Genomic DNA, 14,058 nt, shown 5'->3' on the forward strand with positions numbered 1-14,058 from the left:
TGGTGGTGGTGCTGACACTGCCGGAAATAAAGATGTTGACAACAATGCATCAGAACTGATGGGTGATCTTAAAGCAACATTGACCTCACAGCGTGCTGTCACTGATATTGATAAATGGCTGTTGAGAAACACATTACCTGCCCAGCGAGACCCTATTCTGGAAAGTACAACTTCAACTGTATTCCCAACAAGATATAAGCAGCCGCATATTGTGTGGATTGGAACTACATCCAGAGCTACAACAGCTAAAACATATGCCGCTATTTCCTCCACTACCGCTGCAGCTTCCACAAATATACCACTGAGCACAGCTAAAGCTGTAGACACAGCAGTGGATTTGGTGAGGGAAGGAGAAGGCCAGAAGAGAAACTACGGGAACATGCTTGATTACCCAAATTCAACCCCAAACAAAAACATTCCTAAAGCAGAAATAATACCCAAGAAGGAACCTCCTGGATCTAAAACCCCTAAAATGATTGGGAGTGACCTTATCAAGACATTCAGGGCTATGTCTGACTTGGAAATCTGTGTATATGCCTTGGTGGGGGTCTCCTGTGTTGCTATCTTGGCTTTCTTGGTCAACTGTGCTTCTTACAACCTCTGTTTTCGGAACCACAAAACCCCAATTCAGGCAGGGCCAACGCACACTGGGGACCCGAAGGATCACAAGCATGACTGGGTGTGGCTGGGGAGCAATAATCACAGCACTCCTGTCCAAGGTGTCCCTGCTCAAGTATCCACGCTAAGACGTGATGCTCATCGTCCTCTGGAGTCACATCATTCCATGGACTCCATTGGCCACCGGACCCTGGAGAGCCCCTTGCCCACAGTGAGTGCCCCTGCTGTCCCCGAAAGAACCGCTACTCTGGGCCGCAGCAGGACTAGCTCCCAGCAGCAGCACTTACAGAGAAAGGTGGTCGACCCCATGGCAAACCGTTCAGCCACCCTGTTGGCGAGGCCGCATCGCAGCGAGCCGCTTCATTCCCCTACCAGCAAGAGGAACCAGGTCCAGTTCACAACATTCACTACTCTGGATATCAAGCACTTGGCTGCCCTGAAGAAGAATGGTGTAGACTTAAACTGGACCAACAAGCAGGCACAGGATCAACAACCTGCTCTACCCCAGGCGCCTTTACCCGACATGCCGTGGCCTGTGGTCAAACCTGCAGGAGAGCCCCAGTGAGCTCGTTGTCATGTAAAAAAATTATCACTACAAGAGTATTTATTGAGGTTAGACAGTAATTGAATGGTACCTGTGAAGAGCCACATATAAGATACTGTTTTTCTTCGTAGACAAAGTAATCATTGTTTCATTTGAATGAGATGTGTTTTCCAGATTGGAAAATGTAAATATACAGTCAATATATTGTATCTACTAGCACTTATTTCTAAATTTGTCAGTCAAAACAAATTATTATTCATCTCCTTGTTTTTCTCTTGTATAATTCTGTTGCCCCTGTAGAAATTACTCAAGATATTGTTCGTTTTCAGAGTAAAGGCAGTATGGGAGCGATAATTTCTTGCAAGTTATTCTATTCTTTTCCTGCTTTTTGTACATTTGTGTCCCCTGAAGATTTCTCCAGGGAGTACCTGAGGAGCTGGTGCAATTTGTCACAGAATGTGCAACATTTATCAAGTTATTTTGAGCAACCTGTCACTGTAGTCTTCACCGGATATTTATTCAACTCAAATGCATGGTATGCAAATAGAATATGAATATGAAGTGGACGCTGTTTTGGAATTTTTTAAATAAAGTTACCTCGGCTTCAGGCTCCTCCCAGAGGCCTGGTTGTACAATTTGTAAAAATGTCTAATCTTGGTCTCTTGACAGAGACCAATACATATTCAAAAAGATTTTTCACATGTGAATGAAGAAGAAATGATGATGCCTTTTCTATTGTGACACTCAGATTTTTTTAAACCAGATTGTGATGTGTATTTCCTGAGAGATTCTATCAATAAAGATTAACGTGATACATTACTTATAGTTGAAATTCATTTTAATTCAGCCATTCCATGAAAGCTTTCATAATATCATTTGTTAGAAAGAATGAATCACAGGTTAAAGCTCTGTTATAATTTAGTGGGATTTACTTATGTGTAATCACATCTGAAGGTGATTAAAAGCTGATGTGATTCAGAAAAAAATATTGTGACAGGGATGTATCTGATGCATCTGATATTGATATTCAGTGCTGTTGCACAAAAATTTATGTTACACAGAGAGTGGAAAAAAGCAAATGTTTCCTATTTTATGTATGGTGGCAGTGTCCCTAAAGTATTACCAGTATTTTATCAATGCCGGAGGCTTGAATATAACTCATGGCTCATTTGTCTCTTTTTTTCTTATCCTCCTTCTTGTGTCTCTGAGGTGACTACAGCTACACTTCTCAAAATTACATTCTAGGAACTGCCTAGCATAGATGGCCTCCTTGGTTTAAACAAACCCAGATAATCTGATGCCCTGCACCACAGGAATAGGCAGCTGAGGATAGAACAGCACGCATTGTTGCTCCCTGTTGCACGACCGCATTGGGTGGATTTAGAGTGCTGATAAGAGCAATTTTATAACTTCCACTGAAATTCTTTACCTACAACCCCAGCATTTTTGTATTTGTAAAAACTGTCTCCAGTTTCCAGTCAATTTATCTGTCCAGCAGCAGCAAGGAAAGTAAACAAACTCTCCACGGAGATAACCGGTGATTCAAAACTCTCTCCTCGGTGCATCGTGGACTGGCATCTTTGATTATGGGCCTGCTCTATCATTTTGGACGCAGAATTCAGAAAAATGTTTTGACACATTGATTAAGATATAAAAAAAAGCTGCACCCTTTGTATGACAACATCGGAGTAAAAATGTGAAATGTAAAATGTCTCTATGTATTTTTCCATTGAAAGCCTGCAGCCTGTTTCATTCCACAGACGTTTCTTTGACTCACATCACTTATATAAGCCTAATATAATTCAAGTACCACTTAAATGCATCGGCAAATATTTATCAGGTCTGACTGCAAAGTTTAATGGAAATGGTTGGGACAATACCACAGTAGAGTATTATTCCAGTAAGAAAATTTTGGTATCAGTCCATGAAAATAAAAGATTACAGACGTCAGGACTAGTTTGCATATTCTGAAGTATGTAAATCAAAAATCTTGTAAACAAGAATACAGAAGTAGAGCCCTTCAGTATCATTGCCGCAGGATTTCTAATCTGGAGCATCAGCTTTCCTATTGACAGATTTAAGGGATTGGGGTCATTGTGTTGGAGGATTAGTGTGCATTAGTGGACCCTCTCCATGCCTGTCACCACTGATAAAATAGGCCTAAAGACACAAGGTCACATCACTCACCAGGGTAAAGGTCACTTATTTCCCATAATATGGAATATGCTCACAGATGGAGGCCAGCATTTTTGGATAGCTGTATATACACATTGAAAATAGTTGACGATTTATAGAGCTGGAAAGTGTCTTTTTAAATGAATGGATATAAAAATCACTATAATGACAACTTTATATAAAAAATAATCTAAAAACAGGGAAATATAGACAAAAGGGGACAGGCAAATGCAGATGTCAGAAGAATGGCAGCTCATTAAGACAAAGTACCTTATGCTTCCCCGCTCCACTCGTCGCTGTCATTTCTTGTCTCATGGTGTCAGTGCTCGGTGTGTCATAATGTGATACTGCAGATTTTTCCAAAGATGAGGACAAACTCAAGAGTTCTTTGTGTTAACGAGACAGACTGAAGGGAACTGCTTTGTTAAAATAAGGATGGAGTAGAGAGTATACAACAGGCAAATGAGGTTGGTCATAATAAGTGTTCACTTTTGTTACTTAGATGGGTTAACTCATTCATACTTGGTTACCTGCTCCTGTGCAGGTGTTTGAATGTCTAAATGACTATACTTTATGGTGTTAGTGAAAAACTTGGAGCTAAGGGACTTTGTAGAAGCATGTCAAATCTTTGTAGGGTTCATGTCAATTTGCACCTTTGGGGCTTGGTCATGTAGAAAAAAAACAGAAAAAAAAAATATTGATTTTGTGTGGAAATAGTAATGATCAAATCTGACAGATGCAAGACAAAGTAAGAAAAAAGATCGAGTTTGTAAATGAAATAACATTTTAAAGGTTTAAAAGAAAACAAAATTATCTAGTTACATTTACAATTTCTCAAATTACAATTCATAATTTACCCTCCAGTTGTCAATATTAGGCGTTAATTCACTTCTTTTCTACGATATCATGAATTTAGTGTATGTGATGTAATACATTAAAATACACTACAGTTTTGTGATTAAGAAATATTTTATTATTTAGTTAAATCCTTTTTAAAATAACAATGTATAACAACAACAACAATCATAATATTCAGTTGTACGCATTCAATGTGGAAAATGTCAGAATTTTAGCTTCTCTTTTAGAGAAGTAAGAGTGTTTAAAGGAATATGATTTTCCAAAAATGTTAAAGCCTGCTGTCAAGTACACATTAGGTTTCACATCTGTGAGGGATGGATTAAAATAGGCAACAGTAATGACGACAGTTGCATTCATAGTAATCCTGCCACCACAGATGTCAAGTTCTTCACACATCATAGCAGAGTAGGCTTCTTTCACCTGCAGCATCTTGCTTCTGATTCCTGAATTTATACCCTATGGTGTATAACAACTATGTAGGAGTGATTAAACTTTCTTATTAAGAAAGATAATGGTACACTCTCTTTTGTTCCTTTCATTGAGTCAGTTAATGTGATGTTGCCACTGGAAATTTAGTTCATAACCAAAATAAAATGATAGGACTGTGTCGCAGCTCAGACATACCATAGCAGTATTAAAGGTGTTTGTAATAGAACAGTTATATTCCTCCCTATGACTACACACATCTGTTTTTGGATTTCTGAGTCTACTTCATTTCAGATCTGAAAAGTGTGTGTGTGTACTTGTGTGTTTGCGTATGAGAGAAATATACGCATAATCATGGTTGCACACCGTGAGCCTGTGTTTGACTGTGCATGTCTCTGTAGGCGGTGGAAGAAGCAGCAGAAATGAAGAAAAGACACGGCGGGTGTGAGGTTGGTGTGGAAAGACCTTCTTGAAATTCAACGATGTTTGAGATTTACTTTTTTTTTATATACCTGACAAGCATTTTGAAGGAGCAGAACGTATCAGGGCTTCATCCACAGCAAGCCCATTTATTTGGGGTCTGCAGTGTTGTCTTGTATACAGTGGATTCTCTGCACAGTTCTCTACATCCATTTAATCCTAGACAACCATTACTTCCCCCTGTTCGCTCTTTGCCTCTCTGTTTGTCTGCCTCCTACTCTTCAGTGCGATTCATCACTTGCGTCACACTTTATACACATGCTGCATTCATCTTGTCTTCAGCCCTGAAACAAAGACAGCCTGTCTTACGATTTTTCTTTACTCTCTATACCTCCTTCACACCTGCCACTCTCACTGTATCCTCTTGATATTTGGTTCTGCTTGATTTTTCTATTTGTTTTTTTATTTTTTAGATTTTTGTTTTGTTTTGCTGACAGTGTGTTTTTCTCTGTCTCCTGGATATCTCTATCTGTCTGACACAGGATGGAAATTCAATATCTGCAGAGTTTAAAATTTGTGAAAGTTTTCAATCTTCAAAATAGTCTTTTCTGTCTCTCAAATTAAATATACATTCATGCAATAAAATAAACTGAAGTGAAAAAAATTGTTATGATTATGCAATATTTTAACTAGATGAGTAATAAATTAACATAAAAAGAACATATAGTCCCACCGTAATTTTGGAAAACATGTCTGACCCCTTGGTATATCTACATCCAACTCATGGAGCTGTATAAATTTAACTATTCCAGAAGACATTCTATCATGTGGTGTTTTGACGATCTGAAAAAAACATTTTTCATATAGATTTGTGTATGTCAACATTACTGTGTGGGCCACGGATGACATTTTAGCTCAGCTTGTGTTTCACTGACTAATAGATTAAATAAGATTAAATAAATAATCACTGCAGCTCAAGAACTTGGTCTTATCTGGTGTGACTGCATCAGCAATGATACAACCATTTAAAAATAGATGAAGTATTGGTCCTGAGGGTGGGGGGGGGAGGTCTCACTGCCCCTGTCCTCCAGGCTTCCAACTAGTGTGCTGTCCCTGCTGGGTCACTTCTCACACAGAAAAAGACAGTGTCCTTGTCCTAGCTGTTACCATTCTATCCTTTCTGCTGATCCTCTCATCCTCCCCCTTGCTGAGAGACTGCGGGTATCGCTCATTTGTTGTTTCTGTAACTTGTTTGGTGCCCTCTTATGAGTGATGGATTAGGGGTTGCTAGCCCATGTGTGCCATGGCAGACATTTCCTGGAGGTTATCTGTCTTTCCAGCATCACAACATATGTGTGTGTGGATGACAAGGGAGGACAGAAATAGTATTTTGATGTATTTTGGCTGTACAGTGCGCCCTTGTTACTTGCAGTTAATGCGTTCAAGGAACCACACAAGAATGAGGAATTCCGCAATATTGCGGCCAACAATTTATTTTATTATTTACGGGAATTTAAACTTTTGTGAACCCTTCCCATAATGATATTAAACCAACTTGTATCTGTATTACCTTTTCCCACACTCTTATCGACTGTTTAAAGCACTTTTGCGTCTCACGGAAGTGCGCTGGGTTCCGAGACTCACGGATCGTAGCACACTTCCTGATGCTGTCAGGCAATAGAATGCGCAGATGGTATTACGATCTACTAAAAATCTGCGATGAGGCAAAGTTGCGCATGATGATGTGCGAATTGGCGAGAGATTACTGTATTTTTGCCTCAAAGGAAGTGACACACACAGGACATCTGTGAGCAAAGGAGAGAATGCCAACCCCGGTGTTTCTCTCCAATGTCCTATCCAAATTCAATATGGAACAGGGAGACTACGATAAACATCAAGGTTATTTGGGTAGCGGGATGTCTGCAGATCACGTTTTCTAAGCATCTTGTCACATTTACTTGATGTTCTATCTGAAGTACCTAGCTGTGATGAAAAATCCATTAGGGTGTGCTGTCTGGCACAAGGATGGCAGTAAAAGTTAATACAGGCTGCACTTCAACTATAAAAGTTACAGAAGTGGTGAACAGTGGGTCGTGACTAATGAAGTATTCACACACCAGTCACCATTAATTCAGAATTAACGCGTGCTATTTTGTTAAGCAAAAACCCTGGAAACAGCACGAGTCTGTTCAAAAAAGGGAGTATGTATGCAGTAGAGAACTCTGCAGCAGTAAACTGAACTTGTATTAAATTAGTAAAAGAGCATTTGCATTGTGTAAAATTGTTTTATGCAACCAGTACCACTACAGAAGGTAGTAAGCTACCAGTGTGGTCTGAGGTTTCTTGCAATGACAGTTCATCTCCAAAACTGTGGCAGATTAACATTCGTGTCATCTTTTGTAATTGTTGTGGTTCAGTTTGGAAGATGAGATTGTTAGCTTGCAGTATAGTTATTTGTAACACCCCTTCAGATTTTATTAAATTAAACTCTGAGAATTTACTGGATGCTGGGCCAATATGGAGGCTCGACTACTGGAACAGGAGGTGTAATAAATAAGATAAACTCAGTAGATTTGATTAAAAACTCAAACCCACTTTTTTGATTCCGAAACGGGAAATTATCTTTACACTCACACCATACAGAGAGATGTTAGACATACTCCTGTACATATACTGTATATTTAATACAGACCCCTGAACAAACGCACAACACACTAGGGGCCTGTGTGCATGCAAATTAGTACAAGGGAAGGGAGAGTGATGAGTCGCGACTTTGGGGTGCGCTCCAAATGAGCAGCTTGTAGGGGGGGGCGACGCCTTGCTCAAGGGTGCCTCGGCAGTGGCCGGGAGGTGAGCTGACACCTCCCACAATCAGCTCACACACTCTGATGATGTCTGGCAGGAGTGGGACTCGAACCGCCGATATCTGGGCGAGGTCTGGTCATAAGACGTCCGCTTATGACCAGAGATTATAAAGTTACCACTTTCAGTAGCCCTCTATACTGACAGGGATACATATTGCCAATAATAATGGGTTTTCACACAATACATATATTCCATATAACCTGACTGACTGAAATGAGCTATTTTGATGCAGTATCAAACAATCGTGGGAATATTCATATTTACGCATTATGAATCTGAACTTGTTGCGCCGCACTAGCCAGGAGGCATGAATGCATATAGTTGTTTTTAGGCTTATTGCGGCTCTGCCTCGCTTTTTCTCATGCTTTTTCTCTGTCTCTGACTTTCTCCCACATGTCGCTGCTGGCCACTATGTTAATTGTACCACAGTGCTAAACATGACTTATCCAGACCAAGAGGAAAAGGCAATTTTATGTTGAAAACATTTATGCTGCGGTAGTCTGTTTACCACAGCAGTTGTCTTGATCTAGTTCTGTGTTGCTTTGAGGTCGGGAGCGGAGCTGCATGTGGCAAAAGCGGCGTGTGGCAGACGAACCTTTGACTTGCAGCTCTATCAGCTGAGTTCACGCTGATTATGTGCTCTGGGGAGAGGGATAGTACTTTGAAGTGACATTGACAACTTACTTTGCATCATTTTGATAACAGCTGCAACGCTGATCTTTTACTTTCTAATCCAAGTTATAAAACAAGCACATGAAAAACCTGAGAAACGTATTACTTAACACAAGTACTTTAACTGAACAATAACTGAAAAAAGAAATAAAAATATGGCACTTTGATATTTTCTGAAAAATCTGTCCTTTGTTTGGATTTTTAACCTGGGTTCGATTGAACTCCAGGGTTTCGGTGAGTCAGTCTCAGGGGTTCGGCGGAGGTCAAGACACACCCGACTCATATGATTTGTGATGGCACGCCCCACTTGGCCATCACTGACTGCAGGTGATCACACCACATCGCTTGGGCTCTCTGTGCAGCTGGGAATTTGGTGCAGTCAGTAGTTGAGTTATGACGTGATGGTTTCTCGTCTGATTTCTTTCTTAATACTTTAATTCCCTTCATAAAACAATGTTGAACAAAAACAGAAAGTGGTGGGTCAAAGATATATGATATGGATTCACATGAAAGTGGCACAGTGACTCAGTGGGGAGCACTATCGCCTCGCAGCTGGGAGGTTCTGGGTTTAAATCCTTTGTGCAGATTTTGTATGTTCTCCCCCTGTCTGTGTGGGTTATTCCCTGGCTTCCTCCCATCTCCAAAAATATGAATTTCAGGTGAGTTATTTATTTCAAACTGCCCTTAGGGGTGAGTATGCATGAGTGTTTGCTTTTCCTTTGTATGATTTCACAGTACACTGGCATTGTCCTTTGAGTATCCCCTGCCTCTCATCCATAAGTCAGCTGGGGTAGGCTCCAGCAACCCCTGTGACCCGCAAAAAGTGGAATGAGTGGTCAGGAAGATGACTAAATGAATGAATGTATAATTGAACGTGATGGGAGTCGACACCCTTGTTGCATGATTTGCAATGCCAAGTTTAAATCTAGCACCGGCAAAACTACCAGTATATACTTGCTTAAGCTACATGGAGACGGGAAGCCAAGAACACACGTGCATTCAAGGTGAAAAGAACCAGATTCAATGAAGAGGCTATCCTGCCTGTTCTTGGCTTTGTACCCATCAACAAATTGATCCTCACAGCATCATACAAATTTGCCAAGAAGGGTTTGGTGATGCGTATGTGAAACTGGTTCAGTAGTTAACAATGTTAAGAACCACTGGTTTAGATGCACCGTAATGAGCTGTAATGCAGTTGTCCAGGTGACTACTATTGATTCAGAGCTCAGGGTATAAAGGTAACAAGTTTGACTCATGATAGCCGCACTCACAATTAGGGACAAATTTAAATAGGATGCACTAACAACTACAAAACTATACTCAAATACTGCATCTCAGATTTTTTTGGTTTTGTTTTAATATGTAGCAAATTTTTAATACAATTTGCTGAAAACACACAGTTGCTGCTGCATAATCAATTGATCTGAAGACTCATTAGCACTAGTAGCGCTCAGGAATATCTGTTTAAAATAACAAGAAACTACTGAATGGACATGAAAAGATATCTTTAAAAAGATTAATGAATGTTTTAACACATAATGAAAAATTTGCACACAAATGCTGCCACAATAAGACTTTAATCAAAAGAATTATTGAAATTATAAATCCCGCACATGACCCAGTGAGTATAATGTTTGGTAAAGTTATGGACTGGTAAAATACACCCTGTTCATACCAAAACACTTTTAAAAGTTTTAAAATAATTGAAGCCAATGAATTTAACAAATATTATGATAAAACAAAGCCATTCACGATTATTTATGCAGGTCAGTCTTCACCTTTGCAGAGAGAAAATAATGTGGCATAAATCCTATACTGGTTATGTATTATACATTTCATCACAATACAATTCAAGCATAAATTTATTACAGACATAATAATCATGGTTTTGGGTTTAGCCAAAACTCAGCTAATGGTTGTAAATATGGCCAAAGGCTTCACCAAGGCAACTTGTGAAGGTATAGCCTATTGATTCGATGATTAAAAATAAGTATTTTAGTATAAGAATTTTAGTATAAAGCACATTTGTCCACATTCGTCAGGTTTATGGACAGACAGGACATGGAAAGCTCATGTTTACTCTGAATACTCTTTCATTAAAGAATTAATGACAACCACTTTGTCTTTAACAGACTTCTAAAACAAAGAGAACTCTACAGAAAGGGAGTTTATTTAAAATCCCACATGTTCACCTCAGGCTTCCATCTGGCCGTAACTGCATCAGTGCACTTGTCACCAAAACTGACAGGCGAGCTGTCCACGAGACAGATTTTAGATTATGAGGAATATGGAATCATTTGAGGACACACAGGACTTTGATTGTCAACATAACTGCATATCTAAAATTATACAATGGACGTTGACCACCCAGCAGGTGGTCAACGTCCATTGTCGTCTGATGTTTTCACACCCACAGGATGTCTGTGGGTTTGGCGCATCAGTATCAAACATTGCCATCAAAGATTTAATGGTAGAACAATGAAATTGCATTGTGTTTGAATGAAAAATGTAAAAGAGAGACATGGAGTGAGATAGAGAGATAGTAAAAACAATGCTATTACCTCTTCAAAAACAGTCGCAGACAGAGATGGACAGCCGTTGATAGTGGGCCCACTGTGTATCTTTGTGATTTCAAATTGAGGATCTGAGATCATTTAAGAGTCTACATCACTATTGCTTATAGGCTGTTTCAGTTGTTTGCATTGCTCGCCTCAGGCATCTACACTGGATGCATTGCTCCCGAATAATGTTTATTATTCACTCACCATTGTCTCATGCTTACTTTAGTGTGGAGGAGTAAGATGTCACATTAATTTGGTCTCTTTGCTCTTCCTGTTTTCTATAACTTGTTATTCTTCCACTAATAGTTGATTCTCTGGCCATGTGGTATTTTCCCCACACACATGCACACACTGGTAAAGAGATGGTATACATGAATGTTATGCAGTGTGTAGTTTTACAGTGGGAATGACTGAGGCTAGATAATATTTAAAAATGCCCTGTGAAATACAGACAAAGACAAGGGTATATGGGTCTGACCTTCTTAAAGTATGACATGATTCAATTTGATTGAGCCACTGCAACCCCCAGCAGTGGCTCAGTTGTAGAGCAGGTCGTTCAATGATTCAAGATCAGCGGTTCGATTCCCGCTCCTGCCGAGTCGTTTGTCATTGTGTCCTTGGGCAAGACACTTTACCCTCCTTGCCTCCAGTGGGGCATTCGCTGGTGTGTGAATGCGTATGATTGTTCCGGTGGTGATCTGAGGGGCCATTGGCGCAGATTGACAGCCATGCCTCCGTCAGTCTGCCCCAGGGCAGCTATGGCTACATCACCAAGTATGAATTAGGAGGGAATGAATAATGGATTCAATGTAAAAGCAACTTTGAGTGTCCAGAAAAGCACTATATTAATCAAATTCATTATATTATTATTATTATTGTTATTATTAATAATAATAATAATAATAATAGTATTATTATTATTATTATTATTATTATTATTATTATTATTATTATTATTATTATTATTATTATTGTTATTAATAATAATAATAATAATAATAATAATAATAATAATAATAATAATAATAATAATAATAATAATAATAATAATAATAATAATAATAATAATAATAATACACAAGTTCTATAAATACTCCATTTTGTCCTGTGTGATTAACTCCCCCTTTAATACATGTTTATTTTTGAATTTTTTTTCAATCTTATCTGTACAAGAGCCACTTTGCAAATAGTGATAGGTGTTTTTGGTGATGCTGGGGCTGTGCAAACTCCATGCAAATTTAGCTTTCTTTCTTGCCATAGTTTTTATAATGCATCAACCTGGAGACTCCCTAAACCTAACCCTAACCCTAAAACATCATGTGATCTTCTTATACATCTATGGACTAAACTGTGCATCTTTTCTATGTGCAGCACTATATTTGATCACTCCCTCTGCTGCTCTGCGCTTAAATTCGCTCAAAAATAACCTGTATCATCATCAGCCTGGTCACACTGACAGACAAACTTAAGTCAAACTAAGTCTACTTAGCAAGCATATATTCTATATATTCTTTTTTTTTTTATAACTGTGTGTGTTTTCTCTTTGGTTGTGTGGGTCCTTAGCCTATTCCTATTTGTATTGGGACAGAGATGACGTAAACTCTAGATAGGCCACAAGGTCATCTACAGGCTATCATATAGAAAACACAATTATTCATGCTCATATTCGCACCTATGTACTATTAAAGTCGCCACTTCACTAGCAGGAGGACGGAACTCATGCAGAGAATATGGGGAAAATATGAAAAGTGCATTTTAATATTAAAATGCAAGCTACTTAATCAGTTTACCTGCTCATATCCGGAATAGCAAGCACTATTAACTGGTAATACAGCTCTTTTAAGACCATCGCTAACAACAGGATTTTGATAGCTATAGCTAGTCAAGCTATAGTATAAAATAATCTACTGCATATTGCTCATGTATTGCGGCTTTAATAGTATAATTAGAAGTAAATAAAATACCTATAAATGTTCCATTTATTTCTCATTAACAGCAGTTGATCCTTTTAGGTTTCTTTTCATCATGAAAGAAAACAGATCATTTAAGTGGCTTGTAATTGTGTCTGTTCACCAGAGGTGCATAAATACTTGGCAGGTATTATTATATGTAAAGTTATTCATTAACAGTTTTGAGTTTTCCCATCTGCCCTAATTATGGAGAGCTCAATTTGTTCAGCTAATTGACTCGGTAGAAAACCAACCACGGATGTCTTTTGAAACATCCGGATGTTGTCTGACTTAGATGCTTTTGTTCAAAAAAGCTTTAGAATACAATTTAGAACTTCATTCTAAAATAAAGTGCATAACACTGAATATGTTATCACTGAGATTGTGTGCGCACATTGTTTGGCATTCAGTTACACAAAGCAGTAGTATTGAGGGTAAAAATGTTTTTCCCCATGAAGCAGTAGGGAATTGACAGGATTACATGATGTCTCTGTAAATTCTTAAATCCTCTGGGATCCATAATGAAGCATGATGAGCAAGAACAACTTGTCTTGGTGATGGGTGTCAAAAATCTTGGAGGCTTCAGTTAACTGCTGTGCCTGTTCGATAAGCAACGCTGCCTTTTTCCTTGCTGAAAAAAAGAAAATTCACATATTGCAGGCTTGTAAAAGAGTCTGGTATCCTCATCATTCACGTTTTCAACGGGCACTCTATGGCTCAGGGCTGTCATTAGAGCCCCTTACTGTACCAATTGGGACTTGGGGTTTGTCCTTAACTCTCTTAAGTTGATGGGACTCAAGTGACTGCCTCTTGAGACAGCATTTAATTTGGCATTGAGATTTGCAGTCTTGGGCTAAATGCTGCTTCTATCTTTGCACAAGGAGCTGCCCAGGTTGAGGAACTGTCAGCTACCAAAACTCAAACAAACTATACCACCTTCCACTTTTTAACTGCTCGTGTGTTTTTAAAT

General features: G+C 38.9%; 1 protein-coding gene across 1 annotated transcript in view; it reads left to right on the forward strand.

The window, feature by feature from the left end:
• The window catches only part of LOC137608587 (transmembrane protein 132D-like), a 30,684-nt gene extending 28,767 nt beyond the window's left edge, over positions 1-1,917 (forward strand). The window contains exon 11 of the mRNA XM_068335080.1: positions 33-1,917. Within this exon, the coding sequence (XP_068191181.1) occupies positions 33-1,183 (1,151 nt within the window). The 3' untranslated portion in view covers positions 1,184-1,917. The remainder of the gene's footprint in view (positions 1-32) is intronic.
• Positions 1,918-14,058: the final 12,141 nt, after the last annotated feature.

This window comes from Antennarius striatus, chromosome 15 (assembly GCF_040054535.1).
Source record: "Antennarius striatus isolate MH-2024 chromosome 15, ASM4005453v1, whole genome shotgun sequence".
Taxonomy (NCBI): Eukaryota; Metazoa; Chordata; class Actinopteri; order Lophiiformes; family Antennariidae; genus Antennarius; species Antennarius striatus.